This window comes from Podarcis liolepis (assembly GCF_965112155.1).
Source record: "Podarcis liolepis genome assembly, chromosome: 10".
In the NCBI taxonomy this organism is placed as follows: domain Eukaryota; kingdom Metazoa; phylum Chordata; class Lepidosauria; order Squamata; family Lacertidae; genus Podarcis; species Podarcis liolepis.
The window spans coordinates 58,335,800-58,353,767 of NC_139562.1; the positions used below are offsets into that span (position 1 = coordinate 58,335,800).

Genomic DNA, 17,968 nt, shown 5'->3' on the forward strand with positions numbered 1-17,968 from the left:
GCCCCATTTCCAAAGGGAGACAATCCCAACATCCCTTGAAATGCAGTAGAAGACTCCCAAGTCTAGGGGTGTCCATAGCACAGGATTAGACAATCTGCTTTGCCTTATCACCATCCTCATAGATAATCCTGGATGACATCTCCAGGTGGGGCAGAGAATGTTCCCTGTCTGAAACCCGGGAGAGATGCTGCTGGTCAGTGTAGAGGTGGATGGGTCAATGTCTGACTCTGCCCAAGGCAGTTTCCTATGAATATTCCTCTTAAGTCATTTACCCTGAAGACAAGCAAGCTAACTTCTCCACAAGACCAACAATCAATTTCTCCATTTAGAAGGCAATATGGAAAAGTCCCAGTTTTATATACAACAATGCAAGTACAAAAATCTTGAATATGAGAGGAAGCAAAATTCTGGACTCTGTAATGAAGCAATAGGCAAAGGGTCCTGAAGCAGAGCAAGTTGGGGGGGGGGCATCTGTCAGGGACTCTTCAGCTGTGATTCCTGCATTGCAGGGGGTTGGGCTAGATGGCCTTTGGTGTGGCCCCCAGTTCCACGATTCTGTAATTCTAGGTTTGTACTCTGTACTGGGTCCTGTTATATTTATGCAGCATCACTTTTCTATATGCCTGCTTCAGTCCTTGGAGACCTAGTTCATTCACCCTTCAAAAGCATGTCTTTAATGTAGTACCTTGTAGTACCTCATTCCTGGCATTTATCTACCCTTTGCACACCACAAACACATTTGTACTACAAAAAAACATAAACAAACAGCAAACCACCAATCCTGCATTGAACATATAATATATAAAATTTTCATTAAAATTTCTGTTTTGCAATTTTGAATATTCATTTAAACAATCTTAAAATATCAGTAACTTCCCTTCTTCGCTTTCCTTGCTTCATTTTGCATAGCATATATTCCTGCATCTTTTACATAAACTAAACTATTCAGTATTCCATTACTGTATTACATCCATCAAAACTTATTTACATTGTTGAATTTATCTTAAAGCTGCCAACGTTTTCAAGTATACACAATTTCCCCCCATATATTCAATAAACATTGTCCAATCTTCTTTAAACATATGTTCTTCTTGTTCTTTTATTCTATATGTTAGGTCTGCAAACTGTGCATATTCCATCTGTTGAAGTTGCCATTCTTTCGTCATATGTTAGCCCTGCCCTATAAATCTTATTGATTGGAATTCCGTTCCTCAGTTTAAAAACCCCTGTTTATTTCCCCCCATTGTGTTCCCTGGGTGTAACCAGTGTGGGGTGATCTTGTGGGAGTGGCCCAAAGGGCCACAATAAATGTGATAATGTGTTCCCCTGTAAATCCTTGAGTGTGCTTCTAATAGAGAAATTATGGTAGCCTGTTACTTTATGAAACTCATTATTTTTCAACATGTGCCACTCTCGTTGGGGGCAGAAATACAGCTAATATGTACGGTAAATCACAAAGATACAGCACAAAGCTAGAACATAAGTTGCTCCATGATGCAAATGGCTGCACGTGACACAGGTTCCCAACATGCGCACTAACACAATGTATTCCTGCAAGGTCATCGCAGAACACGGTGGGAATCCGAGCTTAGTCAGCAGAAACAGCCAATGCTTATGCATATGATTGATCTATCAATGAAGTACGATTGGTGGAAATTGAAATGCTTTGTTTGAAACTTTATAAATACCACTGCCTGGACCACTGGGCGGGGTTGCAACTTTTGCAAAGCTATCCCATTGTAACCCATTGCTTTGCAATAAACAACATTGGATTTCTACCCTGCAGTCTCCTGAGTTTTCTTTATTGGCATAACGCAGGAGATAAGGCATTATTTGCTTACAACAATCTGAGTGCGTATTTGTGTGTATGTGTGCATATGGACCAATAAATCATGGCATATGCCCCCTATGCTCAGCAGACGGTACCACACTTCTAAAAGATAAAGAAGCTATTGCACTGCGCTGGAAAGAACATTACCAACATCTCTTTAACCACAACTTCCCCGTAGCTGCTGAGGTCCTCTCACAAACTTCGCAAAAACAAGTTAGAGATGAGCTTGCAGTATCTCCAAATCTGGGAGAGTTGTGTACTGCTATTAACCAAATGAAAAACAACAAAGCCTGAACTTTAAAATGGAAAGCGTGATGCTGGTGGTCAACAAAAGAGGTTTAAAGACTGTCTCAAGGCAAATCTTAAAAATGTAGTATAAACCCCAACAATTGGGAAACACTTGCCTGCAAGCGCTCCAATTGGAGAACAGCCTTTACCAAAGGTGTCATGGGCTTTGAAGACGTTCTAACACAGGACACAAGGGAGAAACGTGCTAAGAGGAAGGCATGCTTGGCAAAGCCACACCGTGACCAACTCCTGCCCGGAAACCTATGTCCCCACTGTGGAAGGATGTGTGGGTCCAGAATTGGCCTCCACGGTCACTTACTGACTATTAAGACTGTGTTTATGGAAGACAATCATACTCGGCTACGAGTGATCGTCAAAGAAGAAGATAGATCTTTATTCCCCTTTGTTCCTGATGTCGATCTTCACTCTTCTTCCCATGGCAGGGAAAGGGAGCCCATTTTATGGTTCACCTCAGGTGCCAAAATGCATTGGGTCTGCCCTGCCCTAATCCACACACACTTGCAGCCCCATACATGTTTGCAGCCTTAGGCTGCAGCCCTATATACACCCTTGCTAGGAAGAAACCCTCATGAAATTCAATGGGACAGACTTCAGAGTAAATGCACATCGGATTGAGCAAACTTACTAAGAAAAAAGCCCATTGAACACCATGGGACTTTCCCCTGAGATAGCTAACATAGATTGACAGTGTCATTCACAGGCGATCTGGGCTGTGATGCTATCGCCTCCTCTGCTAACCCAATCTGAGTTGTTTTTAAAGGGTCCTTTACAAAACACGAATCTAGGCAAAAACAGAAAACAGCATGGATTTAGGAGATTGCTAACATGCACAATTATTAAATCATGCATTAGCACATATCTTGCTGACAGCAGAGAGAAACACGTATTTATTTCCTGAATTTAAAAGATTGTTACTTTGCACACTTATGCATAAGAACCTTTATTTCTCACGACAGAGAGAAACACGTATCTCTCCCCTCGATTTATTTCACTCGTTTCCTGGCAAAAGTGTGCAAACAGAGTTCAGTTTTTCACATATCTATTGACCCCAAATAGTGAGCCCCACTGAATCATTTGAACCCAACGCCGTTCGTATCCTGTTGGCCTTTCACAAGCAATCGGGTCACAGAACACGCGTCGACTTGCAGCTGGGCGAAAGCCGGCAGGGGGCGCTGCGAGCGGTCTTTCGTGGGACTAAGCACCAAGACAACGCCTCTCTGGGAATTCAAATCTCCAGTTCTCCACGGAACGTCGGGCGACGGGGAGAAAAAAAATAAAGTCGTTTTCCTAGAGCGGCCGTTTCCACGCTGACGACGTCCCTTAACGGGGGAAGGACGTGAACTACAACTTCCATTAGCACCTTTAAGACCAACTAAGTTAGTTCTTGGTATGAGCTTTCGTGTGCAAGCACACTTCTTCAGATATTTTTTATTTTGACTATGGCAGACCAACACGGCTACCTATCTGTAACTACAACTTCCATGTACGCCTCAGATGAGAGTTGATTGCGGGGCGGAGTCCCCGACTTGCCTTCTCTGCAATTGGCCGCGGTCGGTGAGCGTCGCTTAAATCCGCCAATCAGGAGCTGGGCGGGGCGGGGCTGCCGTTTCAAATGCAGCCGCGAGAAACTGCACCGAGCAGACTCATCCCCCTCAGCGTGTCGCTTCGGCCAGGTGAGGTGACGCTGCGCTTCAGGGACGGGCCTAGGCCCCGGGGGTGGGCGTAGCTCGGCGTCGCCGGCGCTTGGAAGGGATAAGCGGCCGGAGGTCATTCTCGTGGGTGTTTGTGCGTGTGGAGTTTTGACGCTCATGCGGCTAGTCCATAAGGAGGTCCCGCCCGGCGGTGAGATTCGGGGTGGCGCGGATGCAGATTGAGGCTCAGACTCAGGCCTGTGGGAGGGCAGGCCTGCTACAGTTTAATGAAGAGGGAAACTTAAGGGGTTTGGGGTTTTTTTGCAAAAGGGATGGCCTGGAAGTAGAGTTGCCCCCTTTGTTATGGGGGTGGGCGGTGATGTTTCTTTTTAAATTTCAAATTAAATACAGTGGTACCTCAGGTTACATACGCTTCAGGTTACACACGCTTCAGGTTACAGACTCTGCTAACCCAGAAATAGTGCTTCAGGTTAAGAACTTTGCTTCAGGATGAGAACAGAAATCATGCTCTGGTGGCATGGCGGCAGCGGGAGGCCCCATTAGCTAAAGTGGTGCTTCAGGTTAAGAACGGACCTCCGGAACGAATTAAGTACTTAACCTGAGGTACCACTATACCTTTATTGCCATCACAACATAAAATGTTTCAGATCACTGGGATAATAAAAAGGACAAGGGTGGAGCTGTCAAGGGTTATAGGGTCACACTGTGGTCGTGTGCACTAGGTGCGGAAGTGACTTCAAAGCAGGTAAGGTGAAAGGTAAAGGACCCCTGGACGGTTAAGTCCAGTCGAAGGCAACTGCAGTGGTACCTCTGGATACGAACGGGATCTGTTCCAGAGCCCTGTTCGCATCCAGAAGCAAACATAACTAGCAGCGGCACGTCTGTGCACACGCGTGTTGCTTTTCGCCGCTTCTGCGCATGACGTCATTTTGAGTGTCTACGGCAAAACTTCTGGGTTGCCGTGGAGCGCAACTCAAACGTGCTCAACCCGAAGCACATTCAACGCGAGGTATGACTGTATGGGGTTTCGGTGCTCATTTCGCTTTGAGGCCGAGGGAGCCGGCGTTTGTCCACAGACAGCTTTCTGTGTCATGCGGCAGCCAGACTGGTGACTGGGAGTGGCCACCGAAACCACATAATACCCGTCCTGAAAGAACTACATTGGCTCCCAGTACATTTCCGAGTGCAATTTGAAGTGTTGGTACTGACCTCTAAAGCCCTAAACGGTCTTGGCCCTGTATACCTCAAGGAGCGTCTCCACCCCCATTGTTCGGCCCGGCCACTGAAGTCCAGCTCCAAGGGCCTTCTGGTGGTTCCCTCACTGCAAGAAGTGAGGTTACAGGGAACCAGGCAGAGGGCCTTCTCGGTAGTGGCACCCGCCCTTCAGATGTCAAAGCGATAAACAACTACCTGACATTCAGAAGACATCTTAAGGCAGCCCTGTTCAGGGAAGTTTTTAATGTTTGAAGTTTTGTTCTGTTTTTAGTGTTCTGCTGGGTGGCTGGGGAAACCCAGCCAAATGGGAGGGGTATAAATAATAAAATAATAACCACCACCATCATCATCATCATCTTATCTGACTCCAAAAGGCAAAATAACCGAATAATCCTCACAAGAAGAATGCAAGTAAGGTCAATGCACAGCTGACTTGTGAGCTTTGCCTTTCTACTGTTCAAAGCCTTGAGCTTCATAATGCTATTATATCCTTAAAACTGAATGCTTGCAAAATGCATTTTTAGATACATTTACAAGGAACACAAGTCTCCTGCAATTTCCCCCTCTGTGTCTTGTTGAGTAAAGAACCGCAACTGCAAACTTTGCACAGCAGCCACTATTTCCCCCTCCCTGCCTGAAATCTGGCTGGTGGGCTACATTCAGCCATTAGGCTCCCCCCACCCCCCTTTTTATTGTGTGTAATAGCTGGTTTATGTACAGCTGAAGTGGTAAGACCCTCCTGCAACAAGCAGCAAATATTGCTCATGGGATTTGCCTCTCTACCAAAAGGCAGTGTACTTCTCTGTAAATTAACCTGTCGAATCCGGATTGTTTGCCATAAGCGGATATGAGGAATGATGCTGTAGTCTGGTCCATGTGTATCTGACGCTGAGTACTGGCCAACTTTATACCACTGTTTCATTAGTATAGAAAAGATTCTGGTATAAATACGTATGGGTGTGCAGGGGTGGTGATTGTAGTGAAGCAGCTCTTTGAAATGGGAATAAATATAACTGGTGCTGGATTTTTAAAAATATAATATTGAGCTGGTTTACCTAATGTCTTTTGCAGTCGTATCATGGATGACGAAGGGAAAACAACCTTGCATTCAGAATGTAAAATGACGGAAGCCAAACCCAATGTGTGTGTGAATAATGGTAGGTGATAAAAACAACATTGCTGTAAGATATAAAGCACATTTGTAAATTACTGTCTTGTTTGTTGTGAGACACCTCTAAAATCGAGTGCTCTTGAGTGGGAGGAGTAATTCGAGAGACTGGTGGTATTCCTATTGGGATAAAAAAGTCAGGCAGCACAGTGCTATGCCCAGGGCTTGTAAGGCCACCCTCTACCTATGGCCTACACCAGGGGTCTGCAACCTTTAAGACAAAAAGAGCCACTTGGACCCGTTTCCGAAGAAAAAAAACCTGGGAGCTGCAAAATTCGTCATTATAAAAATAACTTTTTTGTCACTTTTTTATTATTTCTTTGTTTGACCCCTCAGAATTACTCCTTCTCATAGAAATAAACGTTAAATTAACAAGTTACCTTTTTGTGTGTGTGTGTGTTCTTCACTCCCCTTCAAAACGGTGACCAGCGTACATGCCCCCTTTCAATGCAGTGACCAGCGTACATGCCCCTTACAATGTAGCGGGCGGGCAGGAAGGTGACGTTGGGACGGTGCGTGACTAACGCACGCACCGCCCCCATGCGACGTCACAGCCAGTACAGCGCCCGCCACATTGGGGAGTGTCGGGGCGCACAATGCGCCTCCTCCCCTCGCTAGTATCCGCCCCGGAGCCGCAGCAAAGGTGTAAAAGAGCCACATGTGGCTCCGGAGCCGCGGGTTGCTGACCCCTGGCCTACACCCACGATAGCCAACATGGTGCCCTCCAGGTTTTCTGGACTAGTTCCATGACTATTGGCCATGTTGGCTGAGGGTGATGATGTGTGTTGTAGCCCAAAACAACTGAACAGCACCAGTTGGTTGCCCCTAGCCTACGCAATCTAAAAAACCTGCATGGTGTTCAAGCTTGTGGCAATCAGTGAGATAATGTACTGCAGCCAATTCAGTTAATTAGCAAGAATATTAACCCTCCCCCTTCATTCTTCCTGATGCCTTTTAATACTGCTGAATATTCTGCCCTTTGACACATGCACACACAATTTGCTGTAGAATAAAGTTACAAAAAAAAAGATAACTGTAGGTTGCTTTAATGATGACTCTTACCTGTGATTAGGGAAATGTAGTTTTAGGAATAATACTCGATCAAATGATTCTGACTTCTGACTTTATAGCTATTCTGTTTTGAAATGGATGGCTGAAATTTCTTATCAGAAATACTGATCATATTGTTAAATTGTATCCAAAGATAAACACACACTGCAGGAATCTCATAACAATCTGCATAACAAATAGGCTCTGATTTAAGTTTATATTATAAACTTCTTCATTCTGGATTACTTGCAACTGTTTACCAGGAATAATGCTAGAAATAACTGCTATAGTGTTTAACTCTGCGCTCACTATCAAAGGTGATAGGAAGAGCTTGCATTGAACTGTCCCTTGTGACCAGTTCGGTAATGCATTGGCTTGACTCAGCTTAAGTACAGTTTAATGCTGGCTGGGCTCTAGCCCTGACCTAAAAACCTTCAGATAACAGTGGGCTACATATGAGCAGCGTCTGCCCCAAGGAAAACTCTCCATCAATATGATCATTGCTGTCAGCTTTTAAGGTGCCAGTTTTGTGGGGGAAGAAAGGGAAATGTGGGTTCCGTCCATCAGTAGAAGAAGAAGAAGAAGAGTTTGGATTTGATATCCCGCCTTTCACTCCCCTTCAGGAGTCTCAAAGCGGCTAACATTCTCCTTTCCCTTCCTCCCCCACAACAAACACTCTGTGAGGTGAGTGAGGCTGAGAGACTTCATAGAAGTGTGACTGGCCCAAGGTCACCCAGCAGCTGCATGTGGAGGAGCGGAGACGCGAACCCGGTTACCCAGATTATGTGACTACCGCTCTTAACCACTACACCACACTGGCTCTCTACCCTTATTGCTGGTTATGGGATCCAATATTTGTATGAATACATGTACTCACACAGGATCTGATTCAGTAGGATATCTGTACATAGAAACCTTTGCGCACAGACCATCCTTTCTGGATTGGGGAATGTGTTCCACACTGTATTAGAAATTAATTCTCTGTTTTGTTTTGCGTAAACTAGAATAATTTGAAACCAAATGTAGTAGCAGAAGCTGAAATTTCAGCAAGGCAAAGGGGAATACGGTAATATATCTACTATAAAAAGGTCAGCCATGATTAGCATAATAACAACTGATGCTCTGTTATGATTCCAGATTTTCGCCACCTGTCTGATGAAAAATTTGACTTTGACTTTTCGCTGTCTCCTATAAGGTAAACAAAGTATCTAAAGCAAACCATATTTTTAAAAGAACAAGTGATTTGGAGGTGTCTGACTAATTTGTCTGTATTCTAGTGAAAACGAGGATGAAGTTTTTGTCGGGCCCATGGGCCATAAAGAAAAATGCATCGCGACGACTCTTGAAGCCCTTGAAGCAACGAAAGACACAATTCCCCCATCACCACTTGTGGATAAACTAACATGGAGCCCCGTTTCTGAGGAGAAATTTGTGGAGATTTTTAAGGAAGCTCACCAGATAGCACTCCAGATACAAAGTGGAACCAAAGCAAAAAGGAACAATGGTCGCCAGCTGGAAGAACGAAAGACAGAGGCTGTAGAAAAATTTGTGCAAGAATCTAAATCAAAACTGAAACTCCTTGAGAAAGGAATAGTGATGGATAAAACCCCAAAGGAAGTTAGGAGAGAGACTTATTGTGTGTATGAAAGTCCAGTCTCCCCACGGCCACCTTCCTTTCAGAAACATTCAAGGCAACTGATCGCGGGGATGGACGGCTCTCGTTCTCCACAAATTCCTCTAAATACTTCTAGTCCTGCCAGAATGAGCAAATTGCCCCCCACACCGCTTGCATCTTTAGCGCAAGGGAAGAGTGACAAGACAAATAACAAACCGAGCACAGTTCAGACTGTAAAAAATGCATCTGCATTTGGAAATAGTCTCTTGGCAGCGGGACAGGTAAAGTTTTTTTCCCTTCTGGATAGATTAAAGCATAAAGGCCAGTCATCTTTCCACATAAGAATGGTAACTCCCTGCTAGTTCCCAATTATTTCCCTTGTTTGTGGAGTTTCTTACATAGAGGACAAATAGCTGCGTGGTTGTGATCTTATTTAAATTTGTTGGCCTCAGTGCATAATGCCGGTGACCTTGACATTTCTGACTTTTATAGCTGGCGAACTCATTTCATATGCCTTTCAATAAAACTATAGTGGTGTTGGTTGCTAAATATGACTTGAGACTAATGTGAAATTGGTGGTCACCTCAATGCTTATCAGTGTTGCTGCTGCTGGAGTGTAGTCAGCTAGAAACGTCTACCCAGCTGCTGTGCGTCTCTTGCCTCGTTTGCGTGTCATATTAAATTGCTAACAATAGCCATGGCTTATTCTTGACTAATTGTTCCGGGGTGCAAACCCTGAGGCTGGTTTTAGATTTCACCATAAGCCAGACCATGGCTTAATCTCCCAGGAGGAGGGATCAGAGAATGCTATGCACATCCACATTGAACCATAGCTTGTTTTTAACCGATTTAATATGACATACAAATTGTTGTGAGGTGTGACTCTATTAATATTAGAATGCTGCTTTGTTTGTCGTCTTGACTTCCAGCAGATGGTTCTTCTAAACTGAACTATTATTACTATTATTAAATTTATATACTGCCCTTCATCAGAAGATCTCAGGACGGTTCACAGACTAAAATATCATATAAAAGACAGTAAATAATTAAACCCCAAGCAACATAACAATAACTCTGCCTTCCCACAAATGCATTTAAAAGGCTGTAGAATATTAATCAGCCAAAGGCCTGGTTGAAGAGGAACGTTTTTGCCTGGTGCCTAAAAATATATAATGGAGACACCAGGCAAACCTCTCTGGGGAGAGCATTCCATTTGCTTAAAGGCTCTTTGAAATCCACTTGCAGGCATGGAATCAAACCACCGCTGCAGAAGGAAACGCTTCTCCCTCCGAGGAAAAATATCCATTTGCAAGTGTAGTTTGAATCCATGTCACACCTGTAAGTGGACTTCAAAGGTGGGTGCTCTCAGGACCCATCAGCTGATTGCTCTTGAGGGAAAACCTCATTGGCTGCACCAGGGAGTCCCTGATGAGGCAGCCAATCCTAACTACATGTTTGCGGACCCCTTACTTGATGTCGAGTATGTCAGTTTCGGGGCAGTTGGGCGTGCTTTGGTGGAAATGGCCTCGCAGGCTTTATTGGGGACCCGTGCTGGGCCTGCGGGAAATTAAAGTGTTGGTTAGAACCTGTTTATTGAAAGGATATTTCAGTTTAATGGGCAAACACTAAAATAACATTACTGTTGACATCCTTTGGTTTACAAATGTTTGAAATCTGAACCTTGCAGCCAAAACAAGGGAAGCTGCCCAGTATTTCCAGCTGGAATAATTTGAGCAGTATGGAGTCGTCAGAAGATTTACTCTCTGACAAATCAAGTCTTGCTTCAGATGCGGGAGATGCATCCTTCTCTAACAGTTCAACGGGGAAAGACAAGAGAACTCTTTCAACTTCCAGCAAGGTAAATGCTCTTAATGAATAACTCCTGCCTTTGTAATTCTTGGTGACATCTGAAACCAGATGTTCTAGATTTGTGATACTGGATTAGCGATCCTTGGACCAGTGTACTCTGTGGTATACAGTGGTACCTCAGGTTACATACGCTTCAGGTTACATACGCTTCAGGTTACAGACTCCGCTAACCCAGAAATAGTGCTTCAGGTTAAGAACTTTGCTTCAGGATGAGAACAGAAATCGTGCTCTGGCGGCGCAGCAGCAGCAGGAGGGCCCCATTAGCTTAAGTGGTGCTTCAGGTTAAGAACAGTTTCAGGTTAAGTACGGACCTCCGGAACGAATTAAGTACTTAACCCAAGGTACCACTGTATGAGGAAATAGGCTTAGCAAAGAATCCAGTGATGCATATGAGTGATTTATTGAAGTAACAAACTCATGGTCTGAATCGACTTGACCCTTGCTGCCAAATTGAACGGGGAGGGTTCTATATGCTGTTGTGGATTGTAGTGGATGAGGAAGGTATAAAGCTTTTCATGAGCACACATAATGGAAATAATTTCCCAGGAAAACTTAAGGGTTTGAAATCACTGATCTGCAAAGTTGTAGTATCTTAATTTGAAGGGGAAAAAATGTTCAAACCCTTATTGCAGGAGCATTAGGGCTGGATATGCTTTCTTGTAGCCACACAGATGTGAACATAAGGAATATCGGTATTTCGGTAGGATAAAGTCTGTTAGAAGTTATTAGGGATACCTAAATGACCTCCACTACTGTCTTTACAGTTGGGGATCAAGGCAACACAGCTGAAACGTCCTAGTAATATCCGTATGCGAAGGAACACTTCAACGTCGTCTTCGTCATCTTCTTTTTCTAGCATAAGCCTGAATTCAAGTCTGTCCATCTCTCCTAAGATAGGGAAAGGTAACAAATCCAATGTGGTTTGATCCTGTTTGGCTCTAACTAACCAGAATTGGAATAAACAACTGTTGCCCAAAATGGTGGCCACTTGTCTAAATGGCCTGCTGAGTTGCAGGGAAACCTAGGTTCTACACACACACATGCTTCTTTCTTCTTTTTGGTGATCACGCATAGCTGAGTAAGATTGTCTTCCATGAACACTGTCTTAACAGTGAGTCCGTAAGTGACTATGGAGGCCAATTCTGGATCTACACATTCCTCCATAGTGGGGACAACACACACATACATTTTGCTCCTAGGAATACAGAATCCAAGCCCCAAATATTAAGTGATAGCAACAGTGGCCAAAATGCATAACTGCTGAGCTCTTTTGAAGCACAAGTGAGAAACTGATTTAATAAAATTGGTGCTCACTAACGCAAATAGTAAGTCTAGTAATTATACAATTTCCATATTAACCTTTGCAAAGACAATTATTCTGAGACATTGCACCCTCTTGCAGTTAATCACACACTTATGAATGTGGTCACCATAGACCAAACTGAATAATTGCATTATGCGATGGCTGTAACAGCACCCTTTAAATAGTCCAATCTCTTCTCCCTTATTGGCTCCTGTGCTTCATACTTGTCCCAAGCACCTGCACTTTTCAAAATCCATGTCTCTTTGTCCTTATCAATTAATTCAAATGTGTGTAATGCATCTCCACATCCATGCTGGGTGTCTCTTCTCTCATTCTCTTCCCCTCTCTCCCAACACTGGGAATCGCTTGCTCAAGTTTGTTGCCTTTGCTTTCCTGACACTAAAGCAGTGGGCGCGTTGATAGTGGTGCATACATATATAAACAATAGATATAAAATTTCTTTTTTCCTCTCCCAGGTAAAATAGGTGTTGCTTCTAAAGTTTCTGCACGTGGCTCCCGGCTGTCCTCTACTGCAAGCAAGATTGCTGTTGTTAAACCTATGAAGGGGTTGTCTGCGCAGGCTTCCCATTCTGATGTATCTGGAAAGGAACATGGGTCCACAAGTGCTTCAAAAACAAGTCTTCCAGTGAATGCACCCAAATACAGAGTTACTGATATGTCTGAGATGGCCGGTGGGATTTTGAAAGAGGACTCAGATCCTAGTTTTCAGAAACCATTGCAGAAAAGCATATTGGGAAACAGAACAGCAACTTCAAGTCCCAAGCCCAAAGCTTTCCTTTCAAAGGAAGGTAAGAACACTGGTCTTACCCATGTGATAAATTTTTATAGTTTATCTAACTTCTAGTGTGCCTGCCCTTATTTCTGTTCTAAATATTGCATTGGATGGGGAGTAAGAACTGAACCGAGGATCAGTAAGTTGATTAAGTCCTGTAATTGTTTTCTCCCTAGGTGTATCTGAGAATTTTGTTGCCAAAGTGTTACAACCAATCACATCACTGTCTTGTAATGTTGAAAGGTAATATTCTATATTTTAATTCATACTTGTTTTCCTCTAAGCTTCTGTCATCTTGAACTGCCTTGCAGGTGCTGACAGGCTTATCAAGGTGGTTTAGAACTGGGTTTTTGTGTATGGGGTGTGTGAAAACTTTGTGTATATGGGGAGTGTGAAATTACTTGTGGAGAGACCTGAAGATGCTTCATACTACTTTAAACAGTAGCATGTAAAGCAAAAAAGGCTGTCCAGTGGGATTGGCAGTCCTTGATATTCGAAGTCTCAGATGAATTCTTTGTCCCACCCCTTGCTGTTGCAGGCAGGAGAGGGCTGGGTTACGTTGCTGATTCAAATTTTTGCTTGGCAATACTGAAGTCTTGTGCTTCAACAGTGTCTGTGAAACTACCTATTTGGGTTCTGATTTGTGTATCAGCAGTGAACATGAGATTGGGAATTTAAGGCAAAGTTTTAAGGCAAAGTTTTACCCTGTTATCTCTTTTCTAAATGTGCACCCAAATGCTTGGTTCATAGCAAGGCAAAACATGGTTTAGACTTCAAACATACATGCAAACTATAGCTTGCAATTTCTTGCTTTCATTTGTTTTCTTTTTGCTCAGCAGTCCAGTCTTGAGGTACTGGGGCATCTGGAGGTAGAGCAGCTGCTAATAAATTTGTCAAATCAGACATCACAACAAGCTGTAGTTAAGTTTAATTAACTATTGTTTGCCACAATCTCTGAAATGGACTGATGAGAATTTCAGCTTGGATTACATGTGGTACCTAAGCACTTCTGTAATCTCCCAGAAGATGTTTTATCTGCTGCTATATCACTCCTCTTGGTATGAAAAAAACCACAGTCTGCTATTCCGAACACTGACTTGCGTTTTAGAAAAAGCCTCAGTTTGGGATAAAATCAAATATTTCAATGGCCTGCAAACAGCTTAATAAAAAAGCTGAATTGGTTTAAAATGTATCCTGTTGCAGTTCTTAAATTGGGTTGCTGGTTGCTCTTGACTGCATTACTGAAAAGTATTTCGGATACCCTACATTTTTGAGTGTGCACTTAAACTAAGAGGAATGCTTCAGTTGTGATGCATTATCGGCTTCTAACACTTCGTGTATCCTTCTAGCAATGTTGCCGTTACCCCACCTCGCAAACTATCAGAAGACGGATTGGTATTAAATACCTGTTCTGCTGCCAAGTCTGCCTTATGGACTCCATCCAACAGAAGGCATTCTGCATTACCTACTCCCGTTGGCCGGCGTACGTCGGGAATTCCATCACTAACCCCCAGAACTGTGCCCAAAGCAAGGTCTTCTCCCGATCTCGTGTCTCTTCGGCAAGTCTCGAGTGTGTCATCCAAAAAGACTCTAGAAGCTAGGTAAATCTAGACATAACCAAAACTGACCATCTTACACCATTTTCAAGACGGGTTCTTAGATGAAATTCTTTGTGTCTCTTCCTTTCCAGTTTCAAATGGGCCAGAGAGCGCAAGACCCGTGGGCCCTATAGCTCATCTTCAACAGAAGGATCTCCCCCACCAGTTGCACCTATTGCACTGGATTTTTCAACAGAGAAGTCTTCTGAAGAAACGGAACAGGACCTTTCTGAGCAGGAGAAACCAGCAGAAAGAACACCCACTGTGGAGGTAGGCTCCTGCTTTGACTCCTTTTTTGTGTATATAGAACAGCCGTCCCAGGCAGCTTTAAAATGTGAAGCATCTCTTTCAGAAATTACCACTGCTGCAGACAGTGTCTATGTTGAAAAGGAGCTGAAAGGTGTTTAGTTATATCTAGTGTCCTTAATTTTCTTGGTCACTTTCCCAATGAGCCACTGCTTGTTGTGAAGTTTGTGTAAAGCAGGATTCCTCTGGTCTTCTTTTAAGTTTTTTGCTTTGCAGAAGATTGTCTGCTGAAACAACATAAAGTAAATTTATCCACATGCCAATTGTTAATGACTGTTTCCAAATAATATCATGGGTAATTACAGATATATGGAGACTCCTGAGTCAATAGGTAAAGGTAAAGGGACCCCTGACCATTAGGTCCAGTTGTGGCCGACTCTGGGGTTGCGGTGCTCATCTCGCTTTATTGGCCGAGGGAGCCGGCGTACAGCTTCTGGGTCATGTGGCCAGCATGACTAAGCCACTTCTGGCGAACCAGAGCAGCGCACGGAAATGCTGTTTACCTTACCTATTTATCTACTTGTACTTTGACGTGCTTTTGAACTGCTAGATGGGCAGGAGCTGGGACCAAGTAGCGGGAGCTCACCCTGTTGCGCGGGTTCGAACCGCCGACCTTCTGATCGCCAAGTCCTAGGCTCTGTGATTTAACTCATAGCACCACCTGCGTCAATAGGAGGCTAACCCAAACCAGTTATTGGATAAAGAACGTATTAAGTACCGTGGATTTTTAGGGTAGCAAACAGGTTTATTAAACAGTTTTGTTCTCATGGGCATTCTTTTGTAATTAACTTTATTTCAGGAAGCACAATAGGCAGTCAACAACTTATAAATTACTATTTTTTCCCTAGACTTTACTGATAGACATTGGAATAGATAAAACACCACTTGCCACCCAGGAATGTGAAAATAAACCCCTTATTGATCTTTTTAATACTCCTGAAATAATTCCAGTTCCTCTGTTGAAGCCTGTAGGACAGGTAAGATGCCCTGTTTTATATTTCCCTTTTTAATACTGCTAGCATGCAAGGATATTGTTTCAATATAAATGTCAGTGCAGCAGTATGACTTCTCATGCGACATAAGCTGGAAAATGTACAAAGGACAGACTGCCATTCACAGCATATTGCATCCACACAGATATATGTGACATTCAGGAACAATTTAGCAAGGGGATTCTGACCTTGTATTGACTGGCTGTTGCAATATAAATCATTGAATTTATGGCTGTGTAGTGGTGTCAAAGAATGCCATTATAAGACTTGTTAGCAAAGGAGAAGTCTGCTGTTGTAATGGTTCAAATATTGTTTTAGTTAATGTCTTAACTGTCTTTATCTCTCTCTTCTCCCCTTCCCTCCTTCTAGCCAATAGATCTGAGCTCTCCTCTCATCAGTTTTACACCGGAAGGAAATAAAGAGAACCTGGATTCTCCTCTTCTGAAGTTTTGATTTCTTGAGCAAATCTCTTAACTTGGAAGTGTTTGAGTGCAAAAACTGATGTTTCACTAAGCAGGGTGTGAGTGGGTAACAGACTAGTAAAATAGAAATGAAGTTTTTAAACTGAGCACTTGACAAATGTATTGTTGATGTGTTGTTAAGGGATAATAATAAAGATGGCTTAAATATTGATTACTCAGTACTTTCAGGAACTGATCGCAGATGCCTTGTGTGTTAAAATATCTAGTTTGTTTTGCACAAATTTGTCAAATGTCATGAATTAAAATAAAGCAAAGGCATTCTAAAACGTATATTTTCATTAAAATATAGTGCAAGCCTTTCTGAATGCTTCCACCATTCCAAGTTTACAATTCAAAGCGCCTGCTAGGATTTATAACGTGCACACTGTACACAGGTCTGTAATTTGTGACTGGAAACTCTGCAGTAACGTGAACAATTCAGTGAGTGATTATTGAGATTTGCAGTATTTGAAGCAGAACTGATTTGCTGTATTATGATTAGGATGCATTTGTACTGTTCAATTTTCATAATGTGAATTTTAGTTGCATCATAGCCATATTACTCTTGGATCAGAAATCTGAACAAGCTGAGAGCTTTTATGCACAGTGAGCTCTTGCTGTTCCTGTGCATCGTGCTATCAAATGAAGAAAAGGGAATGATGGATCTACCTCTGACATCTCAGTTCCAAACATTTGTATGAAAATGAATTTCAAGCAAGGGGGCAGGGGAATGGGTGACTTTTACATCATGGAGGAGATTCCTTTTACAGAAAAGCAGGACATTCCTCACTGATAGTTTGTCTTAACTGGATGCAACGATGGACAAGTATTAGGCTGGTCCTCCCTTGCAGCTCAAAATGTAGTTCAAAGAACAAGTAAGTGGTAGTGACTTGGAAAGTATGGAAAAGACTTTGGCTTCAGTAAGCATATTAAAGCATACATACAGTGGTACCTCGCAAGACGAATGCCTCGCTAGACGAAAAACACGCAAGACGAAAGAGTTTTCCATTTTTTGAGTCGTTCCGCAAGACGAATTTCCCTATGGGCTTGCTTCGCAAGACGAAACGTTTCCTTTTTCTTTAAGCCGTTAATAGCCGCTAATAGCCGTGCTTTGCAAGACGAAAAAACCGCAAGTCGAAGAGACTCGCGGAACGGATTAATTTCGTCTTGCGAGGCACCACTGTAGTTCTAATTCAGCCTTAGCACAAAGCTCCCAGGTTGTGCCTTTACTGCCACTATGGAAAGTCCTTCTCTGTGAAGGAGAAATCTGTTCCCTCTCCTGCAAGCCTTCTTACTTGCCTACATGAATTCCTTGCTGCATTTGGCTAACAGACTGTTAAATACAAAGCTCTGGTTTATTTGTTTGTTTAATCCCTACAGTCCAAGTGGCTTAAAAATGGATGAAGACGCTTGTAGCATGTACACTGAAACTAGTATGTATCTTTCAGAATCTAGGTGGAGAAACTGTGTGTGTGTGTGTGTGTGTGTGTGTGTGTGTGTAACATAATTAGTATTTTCTTTTCCAACTAAGAAAAAATGTAAGAATTTATTTAGGCAAACAGGAACCAAAACATATGGTTACAAGGTCCAGCAGAGATCTATAGGTTACTATATTATTTCCAATGGTTGTTTCATAGTTTAGGTTTAATATATTATTGACAGATTCATATCAATAACTGATTCTAGACTAGATGTGAATTTATTAACATAATTTAACTAGCAGAACCGAATTAAATACTGGATTGAAACTCACTGTGTCAAGTCATTGTCCCTTGCTGGTTTAAGCCATTATAAATCAGATGTTAT

At 42.9% G+C, this 17,968-nt stretch overlaps 1 protein-coding gene across 2 annotated transcripts; it reads left to right on the forward strand.

Annotated features, from left to right (window-relative positions):
- The first annotated feature begins 3,637 nt into the window (after positions 1 to 3,637).
- Positions 3,638 to 17,910, forward strand: GTSE1 (G2 and S-phase expressed 1). 2 transcript variants are annotated; one of them, XM_083463499.1, is made up of 13 exons: positions 3,638 to 3,813; positions 6,079 to 6,164; positions 8,363 to 8,420; positions 8,503 to 9,121; positions 10,528 to 10,698; positions 11,474 to 11,612; positions 12,489 to 12,821; positions 12,982 to 13,048; positions 14,155 to 14,406; positions 14,496 to 14,673; positions 15,558 to 15,686; positions 16,071 to 17,110; positions 17,349 to 17,910. In XM_083463499.1, exons 2-12 carry the CDS (start codon positions 6,086 to 6,088, stop codon positions 16,152 to 16,154), a joined length of 2,109 nt encoding a protein of 702 aa, XP_083319625.1. In that variant the 5' UTR covers positions 3,638 to 3,813; positions 6,079 to 6,085; the 3' UTR covers positions 16,155 to 17,110; positions 17,349 to 17,910. The 2 variants fall into 2 exon arrangements, with proteins under 2 accessions (XP_083319625.1, XP_083319626.1); XM_083463500.1 differs by having other exon boundaries at positions 3,655 to 3,818.
- The last annotated feature ends 58 nt before the right edge of the window (positions 17,911 to 17,968 follow it).

What these genes read in the sequence shown, in the direction of transcription:
- GTSE1 (XM_083463499.1), top strand. Translation starts at nt 6,086, where the DNA reads ATGGATGACGAAGGGAAAACAACCTTGCATTCAGAATGTAAAATGACG. An exon ending in CAATGTGTGTGTGAATAATG is followed by an intron (nt 6,165 to 8,362) that starts GTAGGTGATAAA and finishes TTATGATTCCAG; the next exon opens with ATTTTCGCCACCTGTCTGAT. An exon ending in CTCTTTCAACTTCCAGCAAG is followed by an intron (nt 10,699 to 11,473) that starts GTAAATGCTCTT and finishes CTGTCTTTACAG; the next exon opens with TTGGGGATCAAGGCAACACA.